General features: G+C 36.8%; 2 protein-coding genes across 13 annotated transcripts in view; both read left to right on the top strand.

The window, feature by feature from the left end:
- ksr1a (kinase suppressor of ras 1a) overlaps positions 1 to 11,889 on the top strand; it is a 43,218-nt gene extending 31,329 nt beyond the window's left edge. For 2 of the 5 annotated variants that reach the window (XM_067397662.1, XM_067397659.1), the window contains exons 7-19: positions 87 to 170; positions 1,846 to 1,907; positions 1,988 to 2,097; positions 2,298 to 2,466; positions 2,702 to 2,743; positions 4,036 to 4,084; positions 4,174 to 4,237; positions 4,324 to 4,814; positions 7,969 to 8,065; positions 8,154 to 8,287; positions 8,515 to 8,646; positions 8,730 to 8,865; positions 9,644 to 11,888. In XM_067397662.1, the coding sequence (XP_067253763.1) occupies positions 87 to 170; positions 1,846 to 1,907; positions 1,988 to 2,097; positions 2,298 to 2,466; positions 2,702 to 2,743; positions 4,036 to 4,084; positions 4,174 to 4,237; positions 4,324 to 4,814; positions 7,969 to 8,065; positions 8,154 to 8,287; positions 8,515 to 8,646; positions 8,730 to 8,865; positions 9,644 to 9,790 (1,717 nt within the window). In that variant the 3' untranslated portion in view covers positions 9,791 to 11,888. Of the gene's footprint in view, positions 1 to 86; positions 171 to 1,845; positions 1,908 to 1,987; positions 2,098 to 2,297; positions 2,467 to 2,701; positions 2,744 to 4,035; positions 4,085 to 4,173; positions 4,238 to 4,323; positions 4,815 to 7,968; positions 8,066 to 8,153; positions 8,288 to 8,514; positions 8,647 to 8,729; positions 8,866 to 9,643 lie in introns of all 5 variants that reach the window. The other 3 variants (XM_067397660.1, XM_067397663.1, XM_067397661.1) reach the window with 3 other exon arrangements.
- Positions 11,890 to 14,358: 2,469 nt separating this feature from the next.
- nf1b (neurofibromin 1b) overlaps positions 14,359 to 19,468 on the top strand; it is a 67,500-nt gene continuing 62,390 nt past the window's right edge. For 4 of the 8 annotated variants that reach the window (XM_067397655.1, XM_067397654.1, XM_067397652.1 and 1 more), the window contains exons 1-2: positions 16,957 to 17,747; positions 19,291 to 19,434. In XM_067397655.1, coding sequence (XP_067253756.1) covers positions 17,664 to 17,747; positions 19,291 to 19,434 — 228 coding nt within the window. In that variant the 5' untranslated portion in view covers positions 16,957 to 17,663. The other 4 variants (XM_067397657.1, XM_067397653.1, XM_067397651.1 and 1 more) reach the window with 2 other exon arrangements.

Genomic DNA, 19,468 nt, shown 5'->3' with positions numbered 1-19,468 from the left:
ACCAATCAAAATCTTCTAGAATGGAGATGATTGTAGAATTATGTCCTGGAGACATAAACATAAAGATGTTTGTTTTTCGTTTACAGGTTCTCTACAAAGTCTTGGCTCTCCCAGACATGTCAAGTGTGCCAGAAAAACATGATCTTTGGGGTAAAATGTAAACACTGCAGGTGAGAAAATGTAAAAAATTAAGCGAATAGTGAATTTTAAGGCCCAATACAATTTTTCATTGTGAAATTATTTTAATGATATTTAAAAACATTTTTCATTACTGAATTTGCATTACAGTAATTGTAATGTAATTGTCTTTACTGTAGTGCAGTAATAAAAAAAAATATCTTATATAAATAATATGAAATATTATTAACGCAATTAACACAGCATCCATTTTTTCCATCATTCTTTAGCTAGCATTACATCCTTTAGTAGCGAAACAATCACACTATCATTCATTCAAGAGCTATAAAACCATTCAAGCGTGATGTTTAAAAAAAACTAAAATCTGTATTGGAGCGCTGTTTGTGTGACATACACACATGACTCGTGCGCACAGAAAGCCATTTCAGACAGCGCGTCGGCTGCATTCAGTTCTCTTTCACACTTGAACAGACAAAAACACACAAAATTATGCCAAAATGCCAATTTTGTAGACTATCCTCGTAAGCACAGTCTTAATTGAGGTAAATAAAGTCTTAAATGGCTGTAAAGAGGACATCGGATGTGTGACAGATTCGCGTCATGTGCGTCAGTGACAGCAGCCTAATAAACCTGCTGCTGTGATGTCTGTCATTATTAATCATTGTTAATCAAAGAACAAAAGACAAAGAGAAAATCACTCACTGCTCTTAAATGAATAATTATTGTATCTTTAATAAGGATTAATCTATATTTAATTAATAATTTTTATCATTGAAGACTGAAGTGTTTGGTAAATGTATTTAGTTTCTGTATATTTCCTATCAAGTATTTAAAATATACTGTCTTTATGTTGTTTCTACATTAATTTGTAGATTAAATGTGAAATGATTACAATATAAAATTATATTAAAAACGTTAATTTGGTAAATGTGATTAATTAGTTAATTTTTTTAACCGATTGACAGCTGTAATATATTCATTATTTTATTTTATTTTTTATTTTAATTTTATACATTAATTTGGAGATTAAATGTGAAATGATGACAATATAATATTATATTAAAAATGGTAATTTGGTAAATTTGATTAATTAGTTAATTTTTTTTTAATCGATTGACAGCTGTAATATATTTATTATTTTATTTTTAATTTTAATTTTATATATTAATTTGGAGATTAAATGTGAAATGATTACAATATAAAATTATATTAAAAACGGTAATTTGGTAAATGTGATTAATTAGTAATTTTTTTTTAACCGATTGACAGCTGTAATATATTTATTATTTTATTTTATTTTTTATTTTAATTTTATACATTAATTTGGGGATTAAATGTGAAATGATTACAATATAAAATTATATTACAAACGGTAATTTGGTAAATGTGATTAATTAGTTAATTTTTTTTAATCGATTGACAGCTGTATTTTATTTTATTTTGTTTTGTTTTATTATTTTATTTTATTTTATTTTATTTTATTTTATTTTATTTTATTTTATTTTATTTTATTTTATTTTATTTTATTTTATTTTATTTTATTTTATTTTATTTATTTTATTTTATTTTATTTTATTTTATTTTATTTTATTTTATTTTGAACCTAACTTTAGAACCCGTAAATGTTTTTGACAAGTTTTGCAAGATTCACCCAAGGAAATCACACATCTACATAAATATCTCATGCGTCATCTTTTCTACTTGAAGGTTAAAGTGTCACAACAAATGCACTAAAGAAGCTCCGTCCTGCAGAATCTCCTTCCTGCCCAGTAAGTCTATCTTATTTGTTATGTAAGAATATCAATCATGACAGACATGTTTTTCTAACTATTTCATGTGCGTCTCTCAGTCACAAAGATCCGTAGGACTGAGTCTGTACCCTCAGACATCAACAACCCCGTGGACCGTCCACCCGAAGCTCCACAGTTCGGGACACTACCGAAGGCAATAACAAAGAAGGTACCGATTCCTATGTGTCATTCATACAACAGTTCTGTTTTTGTAGTAGTCAGTATGCACATCACATACTTTTTTTTTAAACAGCAATATACAGTAAACACAATGAGCAGTATGCTAGTACTCCACAATGAACTCAGCTCAAGTCTTTATCAGTTATTCTTGTAATAGAGCATTGAAAGCAGTTGGTTTCTTTCTGGCAGGATCAACCGCCAGCGCTGAATCAACTGGACTCCAGCAGTAATCCGTCCTCCACCACTTCCTCTACGCCTTCCTCTCCCGCCCCCTTCCAGCAGAGCAACCCTCCCAGTGTAACCCCGCCCCCAAACCCCTCCCCAAAGGGTCACCGTGACAACCGCTTCCACTTTCCAGGTAAGCACCTGTAAACACTGACACAGCAATAAACTAGTACATTAACAAATACTACATTGATTAATACATAATAGACATCTGCATCAATCCTGGGTAAAAGAAAGCTGATATTCAGGACTCTTTATATGTAACATTCTAACTCAACATGAAGCATAATGGGACTTCAACTCTAACCTCAGACTGTCTCTCTGTCTGCTTCCTGCTTGTCTTCCTCTCTTCCTCCTCTGTGGTAAAGCTGCCTGTTATTTTCAGCACCGACAGCAGTTTATCTTCCCTGGTGAGTTAACAAACACAAAGTCTGTAATTGTTCTTCAGCCCTCATAATGACATCCAGGATTCAGTGGTGCAAATTCAATAAACAGTTGCACCATCTGAGTTCAATATTTCAGCGCAGTTACTCTTCAAATGATGATCAAATGATCGCTATATCATAATATATAAATTCATTGTTATTTAGTATCATATCTGAAGCACTATAATATCCAGTCTTGCACATATCCAGTATATTATATTTCCATCCTTGCAGTGTAATTTTGCTGTCAGCGGATTAAATTTATCCTTATTGAATTTCCCCAATGTTTTTTATTTTTATTTTAAAGGTGATCTAATATGCAAAATTCACTTTTATAAGGTGTTTGAACACAGATTTGTAGGGGTATTTTGAGCTGAAACTTCACAGACACATTCTGGGCACACCAGAGACTTATATATTAAATCTTGTGAAAAGGGGCATAATAGGTCCCCTTTAAATAAAATGTCTAGTAAAAGCATATTCCAGTAACTTTAAATTAATACAAATAGATAGATAGATAGATAGATAGATAGATAGATAGATAGATAGATAGATAGATAGATAGATAGATAGATAGATAGATAGATAGATAGATAGATAGATAGATAGAAAGAATATGTTTTAGATGAACTTAAACTTACAAAACAAAAATGTGCAACTGAAGTAAAATAAATTGAAATACTAAAATGACGAAAATTGAAAATAATTAATAAAAATTAACAAAAAGCACTTAACAAAATTAGAAAATAAAAAATAAAAAGCTATATATTATATACTAGAATAGTATATAAATAGTACTAAAATAAAAATGAACCCTACGTGCTGCTAACATTATTCTGAAAAGTTATTGGTGATCCATTAACAACACATTTGCAGGTATAAGGCCTAAACAAACTACTTATTTTCCATAATTTTGTGGATTCCCTATGAGAAACAGTACATTTCAGTAGATTTTCAGCTCCAGAATGGCTCTCAAATTCTTTTCATCCAGTCTGCAGTGAACTGAACTCACTTTAACAAATCTGAGCAGTGCCTAAAGTAATGTGTTTTGCATGTTTTGCATGCTGAGGTTTGATTTTTTTTTTTTGCTCAAGAGTAGTTTATGCTTGTGAGATGAGCTGCACCCTGCTGGTGATTTATGACACTGCATGTTACTTTGATTAATTTCTGTAGCCGTTCAAACAGAAATAATTTGTTTACAGTGTCAGTGTTATATATTCTTTCAAATGTGAAAAGTTTATTTATTTTAATGTTTTAAAGTTTAATGTTTTACATAGATGTGTGCAGTCCCAGCATCCTTCATTCAGACGGACTCCCAGACACAGTGTAAGTAACGGTGAAATTTACTGCTCAGAAGCATAAATATACTGCTGCATGTTCTGCAGTTCAGTCATGGTGTTTTATTGTGTGCACAGTAATGAAATCGATCCGTCAGTGGAGGAGATGCATGCGGAACAAGACGAGGAAGACGACAGAGAGGTGAGACGTGTGTGGAACTGAATCTGATATGGTAATGCTCCCATCACTGCTGCGAAAACTCATAGTGGTTGGTTCCTCTTGTCTAGGAACTGGAGGAAGAGGAAGAAGAGGAAATAGAAGCAGAGGAGGAAGAAGATGTAGCAGTGGAAGAGGAAGATGAAGAGGAAGAGCTTGAGGATGAAGAGGAGGAGGATATGGAAGAGCTGAACCCATCCTCAGAAGGAGAGTATGAAGGAGACGAGCTGGACGACCTGCCCAGCACGCGAGGAGGAACCCACTGGAAGGGTCCCATCTCCCGTAAGGCCAGCCAGACGAGCGTTTACCTGCAGGAGTGGGACATTCCCTTCGAGCAGCTGGATCTCGGTGAGCTCATCGGAAAGGGCCGCTGGGGTCGGGTTCATCGCGGCCGCTGGCACGGAGAGGTGGCCATCCGACTCCTGGAGATTGACGGAAACAACCAGGACCACCTGAAGCTCTTCAAAAAGGAGGTGATGAACTACAGACAGACGCGCCACGAGAACGTCGTCCTCTTCATGGGAGCTTGCATGGCCCCGCCTCATCTCGCCATCATTACCAGGTAACGTCTGGGTTGGGGCTGCTAAATCATGATTATTTTGGGCAATATTGTAATCATGATTATTAAACACGATTATGGGTCAGATTTTCAAAACTGACAAATTAACATAAGACTTAACATAAGACTGCAAGCCCATAAAAGCTCCCATGGGAGTGGAAAGTTCTGCGGGTGATCTGCTCACAAAGGCCTCATTCATGAAACTTTTGTAAACATATGAGTAAATTCTGAGTAAAACAGTCCTTCCCGGAAACTCTCCTCAGGATTCACAAATGCTTCATAAACATCAGTTTTCATAGTTGAAGGATTAGTTCACTTTGAAATGAAAATTAGCCCATGCTATATTTACCCTCAAGCCATCCTAGGTGTATATGACTTTCTTCTTTCTGTTGAACACAATCTGAGATATTTTAATAAATATCCTGATGCATCCGAGCTTTATAATGGAAGTAAATGGGACCAACAAGTATGAACTGAAGAAAGTGCCTCTGCCCACATCCGTCCATCATAAACGTACTCCACACGGCTCCAGGGGGTTAAAGGTGCTAAAGAGGATCTTTTCGTCGACTGAGAAACCAAAGACTGTTAGTGAGTTTTTGAAATGAGCGCATGCGAGGGAACGCCTCCCAAAACTCGTGCACGAGTATTGGAACACGAGTGTTTACCACCGGCATTCGCTGTGTCGTGTTCGTGGATTCATTATGTCGGACTCACGGCAGGTAACTTATAATCTGCAGTTGTTACTCCTGTCTCCTGACAAAAACATTGCATGCAGCGCCTGTGGAGTGTGGAAAGTTACTGGAGAGTGCAGCCGCGCTCGTCTCTCACAAGGAACGTCATGGCAGTGATTGACAAGCCAGAGGGCCAATCCGCGCACGTCTCTCACAAGGAAAAAAAATAAATAAATCCATATTTAACAAGTTATGAAGTAAAATATCTAGCTTCCGCCAGACCATCTTCCCTATTCAAATTATGGAAAAAACAAAACTGGCATCGCGTCAGTTAAGCTTTTTCCATAAGTTGAATAGGGAAGGTGTAGGACAAAGTGTAAGCTTTTTGAACTGCGAGAGTTTTACACCTTTTTTCGTAAGTAGAATACGGAAGGCTGTCTGGCAAGGCCAGCCACAAAAATAACCATGTTGCAACTTTTCATCGGCAACTTTTCACTGCGTGTCTTTAGTAAATACTGACGGGTGTTTAAATGTCAAAAGAGGGTTCGCACTGCCGCAATCACTTTATTAAATCTGTTCCTATGAGTGGGCGATAGGGGTGTCAAAATTAATCGTTTCTACGGTGCATCGCGATGCAGACGAGGACGATTCGGTTTCGGTTCAGTAATAGCCCATAACCGGTTATAATCGTTATAATGTACTGACGCATTTCTGACGTCAGCACCGCGTGCTTAGTCGCGGCATACAAATGGCAGAGGGAGGCGAAACGCCTGAGCGTGCAATAAAAAATGCTCCAACCACTTTAAAAGCCGACATTTGGGCACATTTCGGCTTTTGTCAACAACACGGTAAGCCCGACCTTGACAAGACACACGCTGTGTGCAAATCATGTCACGCAAAAATAAAATATGCAGGGGGTAATACTAATACCACCAACATGAGAAACCACGTCAGTCGTTTTCACCCCGAGCTGCAAACGCCTGTCAGTGCCATTGTGGATCCAGCTCAGCCAAAAATTGATCAATATCAACGTTGCCGCCAAACTCAGTGAGAGGGCAGAGAATTACCAGAGCAGTGGCATCTTTTATTGCAAAGGATATACGGCCCTTTTCTGTAGTGGAAAACCTGAAAACCTGCTGAAGTGCAGATTTAGTTTTTTGTATATTGATTATATTCAAGTAGGTTTGGCCTCTTGTTTATTTTGGTTTGTAATTTAATTTCATGTTTATACATTTGTCAATATTTAAATGTTTTACAAGAAAGTACACTGCACTATATAAGTATTTAAGTACACTCCCTGCATTATGCACTTTTAGTACTTACATTTGTGTGTTCTAATCTAATGCTGCTGTTGTGTTCTGTGCCCAGACTTGAGTTTTATTTGATGTTTGATACATTCAAGAAGCGTGTTTCAGGTAAAATTAAGGGTTCAGTTCATATATCTGACTGCTTGTATTTATTGACAAAATTGTATACATGTGAAGCAAAATTGAAAAATAAGGATGCAGTGCATCATCAATGCATCGTGATGCATCGAGATAATCGAATCGAACTGAATCGATGACTTGATAATCGTAATCGAACCGAACCGTGAGACCAGTGTAGGTTCACACCTCTAGTGGGCGATATGACAAAAAAAATAATTTATTTCATGGTAGCGATCAAGTGTGCTGAAAGTCCTGAAAAGTGATGCCAAAGCATTTTGATCGCCCCCTTGTGGCTGACTGCAGTATAGGTCTTAAACTCCGCCCTCTCTATGTAATCGAATGGAATGTGAGCCAAACTAAAAAATCCAATTACACTTCAAACTATTTTTTTCCAAAGATGGTTTCTGTCATTTTAGGTAGTTCTTATCACAGACATATGTCCAAGTGTTCATTTTTCCAAGTTTGGTTTTAGTTAGTTATTTGATACTATAAAAACAGGGCGTAATGTCATGATTGACAGCTGTGCTTGCTATTGAGTAATGGTGTAATCGGCAACGAGCATTACTGGGATATTTTGGCTTCATTTTTCTACAGTAGAAGGAAGCGGAGACGTGCTGTCCATCTTTTTTACAGTCTATGGTAGCGATATTTATCAAGTATATTTTGCTGAAAATTGTTGCTATGATATTAAAATTTCATAATTCTCTATACCATTTTCGATACCCCAGCAGTATACTAGGCTAACTAATGTAAATAAGTCCTCAGACAATTAATGAAGGCAAGTAAAGAGTTAGTAATACAATAAAAACAAAAAAGCAAATTACAACCAATAGGATACATACAACAGAAAAAAGGATACAGATGAAATAAACAGTGCTTTATCTTTTTTCATGCAAGTCTATATCTAACTGTATAATATCTCGATTATCATGTTCTTCATAATCGCTGGAAACCAAAATTAAAACACAAATTTGATTAATTGCACTGCCCTATTCTCAGTCCATACAGGTGGCAAACCAATCGACATCTTTGACAAGCATGTCTTTAATTTCCCCACAGCTTCTGCAAAGGCCGGACGTTGTATTCCGTCGTGAGGGACACAAAAAACACACTGGACATCAATAAGACTCGGCAGATTGCGCAGGAGATTGTGAAGGTAGCGTTTGTATGGATATTGTTGGATGTGTTGTATATCTGTATGGCTTTGTATGATTGAAGTCTTGCTTGTATTTCCTGTGTTTTAGGGGATGGGCTACCTTCATGCTAAGGGCATCGTTCACAAGGACCTTAAATCGAAAAATGTCTTTCATGACACAAATAAAGTTGTCATCACTGACTTTGGCCTTTTTGGGATCTCTGGAGTGGTTCAGGAGGGTCGGTAAGTCACAGTGTTAAAGGTGCGTTACTCTGTGAAGTTTTACAGGCGAAATCCAGTAATTTCAGTAGGAACCTGGTGAATTTGGTTTGAAAGTGGCTTCTGCGTCTGAGCTATGCTTCACTAGAGACAATTGACCTTTTTTCCCTGCAAAATGTTGTTAATGTGACCACACCTTTGCTCTTGTTCATGTGAATTGTTACCATAAAACAGATCTGTTGTGTTTTTAGACGTGAAAACGAGCTGAAACTTCCTCACGGGTGGATCTGTTATTTGGCTCCGGAGATCGTGCGTAAAATGAGCCCTGGAAACAACGAGGACAGACTTCCGTTTTCTAATGCTGCTGATGTTTATGCCTTTGGGTAAGAGATATACTTAACTTTAGACATAAATGCCCCCCAAACAGAGCAGCGTTGACCTGTCGCCTTTATCTGCACTCTTTCAGCACCATCTGGTACGAGCTGCAGGCAAGAGACTGGCCCATCACCAGTCAGCCCGTAGAGGCCACCATCTGGCAGGTGGGCAGTGGAGAGGGCATCAGGAGGGTCCTGGCAGAGATCAACTTAGGAAAAGAGGTCACGGTGAGTGCCACATTTTTAAGTTGACACATGCTCAGTGAGATGGCAGTAAAATGATACTACTCCATTCCACTTCCCATGCCAAGACTCGAACCCAAGCTGCCTGGGTGAAAATAAGGTAACATAACAGCTAGACCATATGGGACAAAAAATAGTAATATTATTTATATATATATATATATTATTATTATTATTATTAATAAATTTTTTTATTTTTTTTATATTATTAGTATTCATTACTTATTTATTTTTTTATTTTAGTGTCATTTCACAGCTCATATAATATAGATATATACTTTTTTTTTTTTTTTACTGAATGTGTCAATAAATGCAAAATATCACTGAGGATAATTTATCACACTTTCATGGTTTCATAGTTTCTTCTTTATGAAGGATAACCTCTATTTGACATTTTCATAGGCAAATCAAAACTCAAAATGTATATAAATAATCTGTAATATTTTACATATCACCCTTCAGCCCTAGCTTATCAGCTAGCTTATTCTGACAGAGATTTGTAAAGATTAGTAAATCGCATCAGAAATAATATTGAATCACAAAACAAAATGCGTAATTTATCATTTATAATCTTGTTTCTTGTTAGCCCTTGTGAAAATAATTCTGTTCGATAAATTATTTTCGTTTAGTTTCATGTTACATCAGCACTCTTTGAGCCACAAAGAGTACAAAATGTGGTATCTTCAAAGTTTTCCTTGTAAAAAAAAAAAAATCCAAACTTCGAATGTTAGTGCTGACTGCTCGATTCCTGTCTGTCCCACAGGAGATTCTTTCTGCCTGCTGGTCATATGACCCCTGTAATCGGCCCACGTTCACACAGCTGGCCGACATGCTGGAGAAACTGCCCAAACTCAACCGCCGTCTGTCTCACCCCGGGCACTTCTGGAAGTCTGCAGAGTATGTATCCTAGAATGTGGCACACTGTAAAAAGAGGACAAACAGGTGAAACCTGCACAGTCTGCAGAAACGATGACACACTTTATAAGTGTTGTTTGTTTGGTTACTTCCTTCACCAGGGGTATTTTTATCTTGTTCAGTTCATTATTTTTATCAGCAGCACATGTCTCGGTTGTCTCTGTTCAGATGAGCAGTATCCGCACCTGTTTGTTTTGTTTATTTTTTGAGGTTTTACTAGTAATGTGTGCTAATAATTATCCATTTCTAAAACTACATACTACATTATTTCTTCAGTTGCATTAAAGGTGCAGTAAGTGATTTCTGAGAAACGTTGTTGATAATTGAAGTCACCAAAACAAACACGCCCCTACCCAAAAAGATCACAGCCCCATCTTCATAGCTTTGTCCCCAAATTAATGAAAACATGCTATGCAACACAGCCACCTCCCCCCTCATAAGTGTATACGCCCCTTACTGCTGATTGGCTATAAGTGTGTTTTGTTGCTCGATCTGATCCAAGTCAAGTCAAGAAACAAAGTCATCTACATCTTGGATGCCCTGGGGCTAAGCAGATAAACATCAAATTTTCATTTTTAGGTGAAATATCCCTTTAAAAATGCCACTGTGAACACAAAGCGGACCAAGATGTTTTCTTTCTTTTTGGTCCAAACCAAATCGAACCGAACTACAAGTGTGAACACACCCTTAGTGCACATTTATGAAAATCTGTCTTACTGCTAATTTCCTCTCCTACTGTGAATTCATAACTCTAGAACTATCACTTTCTCTCTCTAATCTGCTTCTCTTTCTTTTTTGTCTGTCATTTATTTCTTGTTGTTGTAGGTTGTAGCCACGTGCCTGAAACATGAGAAATGCAAAACTCAATTCCTGGCCCTGCCTTGCATGCCTGCTGAAAGCCTGACCTCTTCTGGACTTACAAACTAACATCGCCTGCTGTTCCGTCTCTATCTTTCTTTGGCTCCGTGGGTGGTGGGATGGGGGACTACCGTGACCATGCGTAAAACGAAACGCTTTGCCTTTTTTAAATTCCTATTTCTACTATTATTTTCGGAGTGTGCGACTGGTTCTCTCTTACCCTCCTCGGTTTGTGACATCACGTGACGCATTTCCTGTTGGATTCGCAGGATTCAGTGACACTGCAATGAAGATGTTCTCCTCCTCTCTCACTCTTTCTCTCTCTCTTCTCTCCCTCTCTCGTGGTCTTGGTGCCTCTTAGTCCTGTGTGACATGCGCTGATTCTGTCTCTGATTGGCTCGTCTGGTTCATGCTAACACACCTTTAGTTGTCACTCTTCCTCCATGGTGTCCGATAGTAGACATTTTGTTTTGCAAATGATGTAAAGTTAGAGCTGTGAGGTTCTGACAAAATGCGGCGTGGGTTATAGAAGGGCCATTTCTGAGTACAGTATGCGAAAATGAGCCAAAGAGAAGCATGTGCATCTTCTCAATTGACTACTATCGGTCCTGGTTTTTCACGATGAAGATGTTGAACGCTTGAATTAAAGTGAGATTTCAATGAACCCAGCAGAACAGTGTTCCATAAGTTGTTTAAACATGAACTCTCATGTGTGTTTGTGTGTAACGTGCGTGTTTGTAACATTGTGTATGTGGAAGGGTGTGTGTTTGTTTGTTTTGTGAAAGACTGGACTTTGTGGTTTAGAAATATCAATGACAATGTAAAATATTTATGTATAAATATGGTTTATTTATTGTACAGTCAATTAACAGAATTCTTTTAATATTTATATATGGACATTTTATATAAATATAAATAAATATATATACTGTACATCATGACATTTTGAATAGGTACTGCTGTGCTATCCCAGATGTAAATATTCTTTATATTTTTTCATGTAAAAAAACAAAACAAAAAACATGGAAAACTTTTTTTTAGAATGGGTCGATACATGTCATGTACAGTCATATTTTTGTATTGCATGTGGCTACTGTACACAGTGTCTGTTCTCATCCTTGAAAGACAATAAAATTGAGCTTGTCACGTGACTGTGTTCCGATCTATTCCCGGGGATTTGCAGAGACTTGTGAGGAATGGTGGACAGATTGCCTCAGACTGTCATTGTAAGCACATAACCATAATGAGGACAAAAATCCTTCTCATGGAGCACAATTGTGTTTTATATACATTTATAATGATTAAATTAACTCATATCTTTGGAGATTTTAGACTTTCTTTGTGGAAAAAGAGAGAAATACGGGCGTTCAGAAAAATGACGGTTCGGTTTTTCTCTGTGTTTATGCCAGTAATGAACTCTAGGGGTCAGTGTTACACTGTCTCACTGCAGGGAGTTCATGTAATGCACATGTTAACACAACTTCAATAGCACAGTGAAGCACTTAAAGGGTTAGTTCACCCAAAAATGAAAATTCTGTCATTTATTACTCACCCTCATGCCGTTCCACACCCTTAAGACCATCTTCGGAACACAAATTAAGATATTTTAGTTGAAATCCGATGGCTCAGTGAGGCCTCCATAGGGAGCAATGACATTTCCTCTCTCAAGATCCATAAAGGTACTAAAAACATATTTAAATCAGTTCATGTGAGTACAGTGGTTCAATATTAATAATATAAAGCGACGAGAATATTTTTGATGCGCAAAAAAAAAAAAAAAAAACAAAAAAAAAAAAAAAACGGCTTATGTAGTGATGGCCGATTTCAAAACAATGCTTCATGGAACATCTGAGCATAAATGAATCAGTGTATCGAATCATGATTCGGATCGCGCATCAAACTGCCAACGGCTGAAATCACGTGACTTTGGCGCTCCGAACAACAGATTCGATACACTGATTAATTTATGCTTCGATGCTCCCTAAAGCAGTGTTTTGAAATCGGCCATCACTAAATAAGTTATTTATTTATTTATTTATTTATTTTTGGCGCACCAAAAATATCCTTGTCGCTTTATAGTAAGGTCCACTGTAATCACATGAACTGATTTAAATATGTTTTTAGTACCTTTATGGATCTTGAGAGAGTAAATTTCCTCCATATGAAGGCCTCACGGAGCCATCGGATTTCAACTAAAATATATTAATTTGTGTTCCGAAGATTAACGAAGATCTTAAGGGTGTGGGACGGCATGAGGGTAAGTAATAAATGACAGAATTTTCATTTTTGGGTGAACTAACCCTTTAATAGCACATATTCTTTAAAAAAGTTGCTTAGATAATTCTTTGAAAAGCATTTTTCCTCTTTCAAGACTAACTAACCATATATTCAGAGTTTGAGGGAACTGTAACAGTTTAAGACAAGTCTTCCATTGATAACAAAAACAAAAAAATCAGAATACTGAAGTGACTGAACTTCCTCAGTGTCTGAAAGATATATAACCCTGCAGTTTATATGCTGATTAATAAATAAAATACAATTTTGTTTGTATTTAATAATAAATATGCCTAAAGAACAGTGATGTTTGCATGTTTATATCGGTGCATTCAACTGTCAGTGAGTAAATGAACTGTCAAAAACACTGTGAACCCAGCAGCTTTCTGCCAGCAGTCCATATTCTTGTGAATACCATGGCTAGGTCTGGAGACTCTTGAGAAACTGTCCATTCACTGTGAGGTTTGAGCTCCAGGGCTCTTCACAAAGGTTTGCTTTGTGTCTCGAGGCAGCTTCTAATTTCTCTGTGTCTGAGAGCGTTCACTGTTCTGCATCGACCATGCTGTTTCCGGCATCTCTTTTGAGTTTTACTCATACAGAGCCTCGCACTGCCTGCAACAAGCTGCTCTTTCTTCTGCTCTCTCTCTCTCTGCGTTTCCCCAGATTCATGAATCTGTTTCCTTTACAGCATGTGACTGGAAAGTGGCTATAGAAGAGAGACTTGAAGTTCATGGTTTTACACAAACTAAAATATATTTTAGTTTCCAAGTTTAGACCTATAAAGTGAGTTTATTTAACATGACTTAACATCAAAAAAGAAATTACATACACAAACCTTGTGTGTTACATGATTATTTGTTTACTTATTTTGTATATTTTGGATTATGTCATATAAAAACATTGCTCAGAAAGTGTAACAAGAGGGATTGTTATATAGAGAGCTAAAAACTATATGAATATGTATTTAAATAATCATTAAAAATAATTCTCACAATCATTTTCTGGTTTGTGACCGTTCTCTCTTTCTCACTCTATGAATATTAGTTTCAGTTTTAATGAATATTATTTTTATATTTTATTATTTTTGTATATTTTTTTCTCGTTTTCACATCAAATAAACTTTATCGGAATGACTATATTGTATAATATTAATAGAATATTTTTATATGAAGAATATAGAATTTAATTTAAATACAAAATATAATAGAAACTAAACAAATAAAAAACTAATTTATCTCACTATTTGAATTTTATTTTCGGTTTTAATGATTTTGTAGTATAATTTAAATATATATATAAACAAAATAAATTAAAAACAAATATAAATTCTCTCTCTCTCTCGCTCGCTCTCTGATGGCGCATGCGCACTCGTGTCCTCATCTCTCATCTGCACCGCTGCTGTGCTGCTGCTGCTTCGCTGGATCGGAGGATTTAAACTTCCGGCACTGTCATGGCGGCATGCTGCTGTTTCTGACACCGACCAGACCGAATACCGAGCCGCCCCTCGTTCGGCCCTCAGCGCGGCACGGATCGAGGAGCGCAGGGGTCGCGGACCGCGGAAAAGGCGTCCTCTCCTCCTCCACTTCATCATCATCATCTTCATCATCATCAGTGGCGGAGGTGCAGGCGTGAGCGGCCATGGCGGCGCAGAAGCCCGTGGAGTGGGTCCAGGCCGTCATCACCCGATTCGACGAGCAGGTCAGAGCTCACCTAAACTTCTCTGAACGCTTCGTCTGCACGGATGCGCAGTTACGCAGCTGCCGCCGCAGCGCATCCGTGCAGTAGCTCATTCTGATGCTGTCATGTTTATGTCCCATAACAACATTATAGGCACAGGACGGGACTAACCTAGTAGGACATGTTGCTCAGCATCCTTTACTAAACCTGGAACCACATTCTTGAAAAACCCTGAACCTAAACAACCACTACTAATCTAAAATCAGAGGGTAAGGGTTCATCTTGGAAAATATTCCTTTCAACCAATCACTGACCACTGATTTTAGGGTTAGAATTGAGTGTCTGTCAACCAATTATTATAAAAAGAAATCAGAGAGCTGTGGAAGAACATTCTTATTGACCAATCACTGCCCTTGGACTATGTGGCGCCCTCCCAACCAAAATTTGACCACCATAATATATCTTTTGCATGTTATTGTACTCGGCCACTAAGGTTACGTTTAATTGACAACGATGTACTAAAAACAGAAAAGGTTTTCCATTGTGTTGTTCGCGTACAGACAACAACGTTGTTAAAATGACAACGGATCCATGAAAACGATTAAAAATGCTGTATTATGCTGCCAGGCCAGTAGGTGGCGATGTCACTTTGTAGTAAAAACACTATGCGACTAACAGACTAAACCTGTAATACGCATGCACATGATGTCACCGTTTTCACAAATTCACATTTTTGTAGTTTACAATGGCTGCTTTCGAAATCGCATACTTCCCTACTGTATAGTAGGCGAAAAACAGAATGTGACAAAGAGGAATGTCCGAATTCACAGTACTCATAAAAGAGTAGGTAAAAAAGTACCTGGATGACCTACTTCTTCTGACGAGATTCTGATCCCATGAGGCCACGGGATAGGATTTATGAATGGCAGTGAAGCGATGTAACTGATGCTGGTAGGTCACATGGTAATGACAACATGGCGAATGTAGTGCGTCCGGATTACTTTCAATACTTCATACACTCATACTCATACACTTTTTTTTAGCGGTTGTGAAGTATTTACTTATTCAAAATAAGTACCTACTCGAAAGTATGTGATTTCAGATGCAGCAATAACAATAACGGTATCGTTTTCAAAAACTTGCACTTTGAAACCCGTTTTCAAAAGTTTTCATTTTTAGGGTCGCAAAACGCAGTTGTCGTGTAAATGAGCGACCGAAAAAACCCCGCATAAAAACGTTTCTGTTTTTAATTGAAAATGGTGCCGTGTAAACAGCCCCTAGGTGGTAAAAAGAATAACAATAAAATATGCATTAATGTCAGCATGAAAGTGAAGTTGAGATAGCATTTTCTTCCCTATTCTGACGTATATCTGAATGTAAATGCTTCTCAAACAAGAAAAAATGTGGACGGGATTTGATTTTGTCCTTTGGAAATTGATTTGATCATTGGATGGTAGGGCTGACCGACATATCGCATGCGATTGTCACGCACATTTCGTCAGTAAAGCCGGTTCCCTGATTACCGTTAAATCACCATCACCTGCTTTCAAATGGAGCGGCATTTAATAGACAGAACCGTTGATCACTGACAAGCTACGCAATATCGCGTTCGTATCGAAGGCGATTTATCTGCGATAATGAATTTGATATTGCGTGGCTTATCAGTGAACTACGGCTCTGTCTATTAAATGCCGCTCCATTTGAAAGCAGGTGATGGCGATTTAGTGGTAATCAGGGAACCGGCTTTACTGACGAAATGCGCGTGACAATCACATGCGATATATCGGTCAGCCCTATTTGATGGTTGCGGTTTGCTATTGGTTGATCTCATGTGAGTGACATGTTGTCCCGCCCTTTTGGTTTCATGGTGACTTTAATATTTTGTCAAACATTTGATGGCTTTCTTATTAATAGTCATTGAGATTGTACCTAAATACATACTCAATTCTTGCTTAAAGAGAACAATTCTTACTCAACGTTTTGGACAAAATTTTGGAAAAAAAGCAGGAGGTACATTTTGATTTAGATATTCAGACAGTTTCTTGGGATCCCAACTGCTTTGTACTGCTGTGCCAGTTTAATTGAAGAAAGATGCATTGTTTATTAATTATTGGATGATTTTTTTTAGTTGTTTATTTTATTATAATATTATTTTATAATATATATTTCTATCAATGTATAAGGCTAGCCTATATATATTATTTATCTTTGGTATCTTTGAACATTTGGTAGATTTTTTTTGTTCAATTTTAAACATATTCTTGTCCAAACATCTGATAAACATCTTAAAAACAGTGTATTCACATGCGCACTAAATAATAAATGTCACAAAAACATGTGAATAGGGTTAATTCATAAGTCAGGGACCATTTTAATGCTGAAGAAACACTAGAATATCTTCCTGATTAAATATGCCTGTATGAAACAGATGTCTTGTTGACATACATGGGCTATAAGGGATAAAATTATGGCTAAGATGGTTTGACACAAATGTTGCTCCAGCAACATGTCCAGTTTTGTTGCACCAGGAACATGTCATAACATCATGTGAGATGAAGGTTAGCATTCATACTTCCACTTAATATTTTTTGTGTCCCATAAGAGAACCAACCTCATAGCTGACCCTTGATTGATCCACACAGCTTCACTTTCTTATTTAAGAGCTGCATCATCGGTTGAAAATCTCTTCAGAGTTATTAGGTTACTTCAGATGGTTTCAGTGAGGTATGTTGTGTGGTGTTCGGCTTGACATACAGAGTAGTATCTTACGCAATGATGACTCTCCCTCTTTAGTGTGGATCCTACTGGTTTAAACCTGCAATTGTACATCTGAAACAGTTTATAAGTTAGAAATATAACCCATTGTTTACCACAGACAAGTGAAAGCCTGTGAATGCTTAAACTGGTGTTTTCTTTTCATCTTATTTGAGTAGTTTGGCCTCTGTGTACAATGTTTTAACTGCAGAAACGTGTTGAATATCCAGAAGTTTTTGACTAAAATTCGACCCGACATCAAATAAACATTTACAGACTTAACAGACCGTCATCTTTGACACAGAATGATGATGTTTCATTATTTACTCACCCTCATGTCGTTCCAAACCTGTATGGCTTGCCTTACATTCTTCTATGGATCACGGAAGGTGAGTTTCTGACAGGATATTCTTCAAAAATTGTGGGTAAATGTTGACAGAATTTACATTTTTGGGGTGAACGGTCTCTTTAAGAGCAGAAGTCTGTGAGTGTCAGGAGAAATATGATGTTTATGAGCAGGTTAAACTGGCAACACATGAAGAATATTTCAGTTTAGAAGGTACTGCCCCTCAGTGGTTGCTAAAGGTACTGCAACAACAAACTTTTGAAAACGGTCTTTCCACATTGAGTCTTTAGCCAAATTAGCCTTATTACTGTTGGTGCTAAGTACCGGATTTGGTGGCTTACAGTATATACACACTGATCAGTTTCTTTGAGGGTCTCAGAGGGCGTCCAGCTAATAGGTGGAGACAGAGGGGCCTTGTTGAAGGGGTCAAGGGGTGGCTTGTTGGCTGTGTTGGGATCATTGCAGTTTGATTAAAGTTTAGCTGAGATTAGGGGTGTTTTGTGATGCTAAGATTGGCCTAAACTGTGGATAATCCCAAAATGGGATTCTGTGCCACTGACTGGCTTAAGCAATTTTCAAACTTGCTCTTTGAGATGTTTGCTACTGTTTACTTTGTTGTAGTGCAGCAAGCATGATTTCATATTGATTAAAGAAATAGTTCACCTTTCTAAATGATTTTTACATAATTTGCTCTCTCTCATGTGAATGTTTGAAGAATATCCTGGCTACTCTTTTACATACACTGGAGGTCACAAGTTTTGAATAATTATGTTTTAAAGGAAGTCTCTTCTGTTCACCAAGGTTGCATTTATTTGATAAAAAATGCAGATATACTGAAATGTACAGAAATCCAAATAAAAATAATAATATTGTGAAATATTATTGCTATTTAAAATAACCATTTTCTATTTTAATATATTTTTAAAATGTAATTTATTCCTGTGATGCAAAGCTGAATTTTCAGCATCATTACTCCAGTCTTCAGTGTCACATGATCCTTGATGCTGATTTGGAATTATTATTGTTTTATCATTATGTTGAAAACAGTTTTTGCTACTTAATCTTTTTGTGGAAACTTTTCAGGATTCTTTGAATAGAAAGTTCAAAAGAACAGCATTTGAAATATAAATCTTTTGTAAGATTATTAATGTCTTTACTTTCACTTTAATCAATTTAAGGCATCCTTGTAAATAAAAGTATCAATTTCTGTTTTGCCTTCACAGGAATAAATTACATTTTTTGAAATATGTTAAAATAGAAAAGTTATTTTAAATAATAATAATAATAATTCTAAGTCTTACTGATTTTACTGTATCTTAATTATTCCAAAATTTTTGACCACCCCTGTATAATGAAAATAAATGGGACAATTAAATACGTCATAAAGTGGTTCATATGACACACATAGTATATTAGAAATCTTCTGAAGCCATTTAAATTTTTTTTGTGTGATTAAAAGACAATAAATTATAGTCACTATTCACTCTGATATCTCTCATCCAGTTTGTGGAGCTTCTGAACACAATTCCGAATGCATATGTTTGTTCCTAAACACAGCCTAACTGTGCATATTTGTTTGTTTTTAGCTTCCTGTGAAAGTCGGCCTGCAGAACACACACACAAAAATCAGCACTGAACACAATAAGGAATGTCTGATCAACATCTCCAGGTACAAATTCTCCTTGGTCATCAGTGGACTCACCAACATACTGAAGAACGTCAACAACATGGTGAGTACATAGACACAATAAACATTTATAAACA

The sequence above is a fragment of the Chanodichthys erythropterus genome, chromosome 10 (assembly GCF_024489055.1).
Source record: "Chanodichthys erythropterus isolate Z2021 chromosome 10, ASM2448905v1, whole genome shotgun sequence".
In the NCBI taxonomy this organism is placed as follows: Eukaryota; Metazoa; Chordata; class Actinopteri; order Cypriniformes; family Xenocyprididae; genus Chanodichthys; species Chanodichthys erythropterus.
The sequence above is the reverse complement of the archived record's forward strand: the minus strand, read 5'-3'. Positions and strand labels throughout refer to the sequence as shown.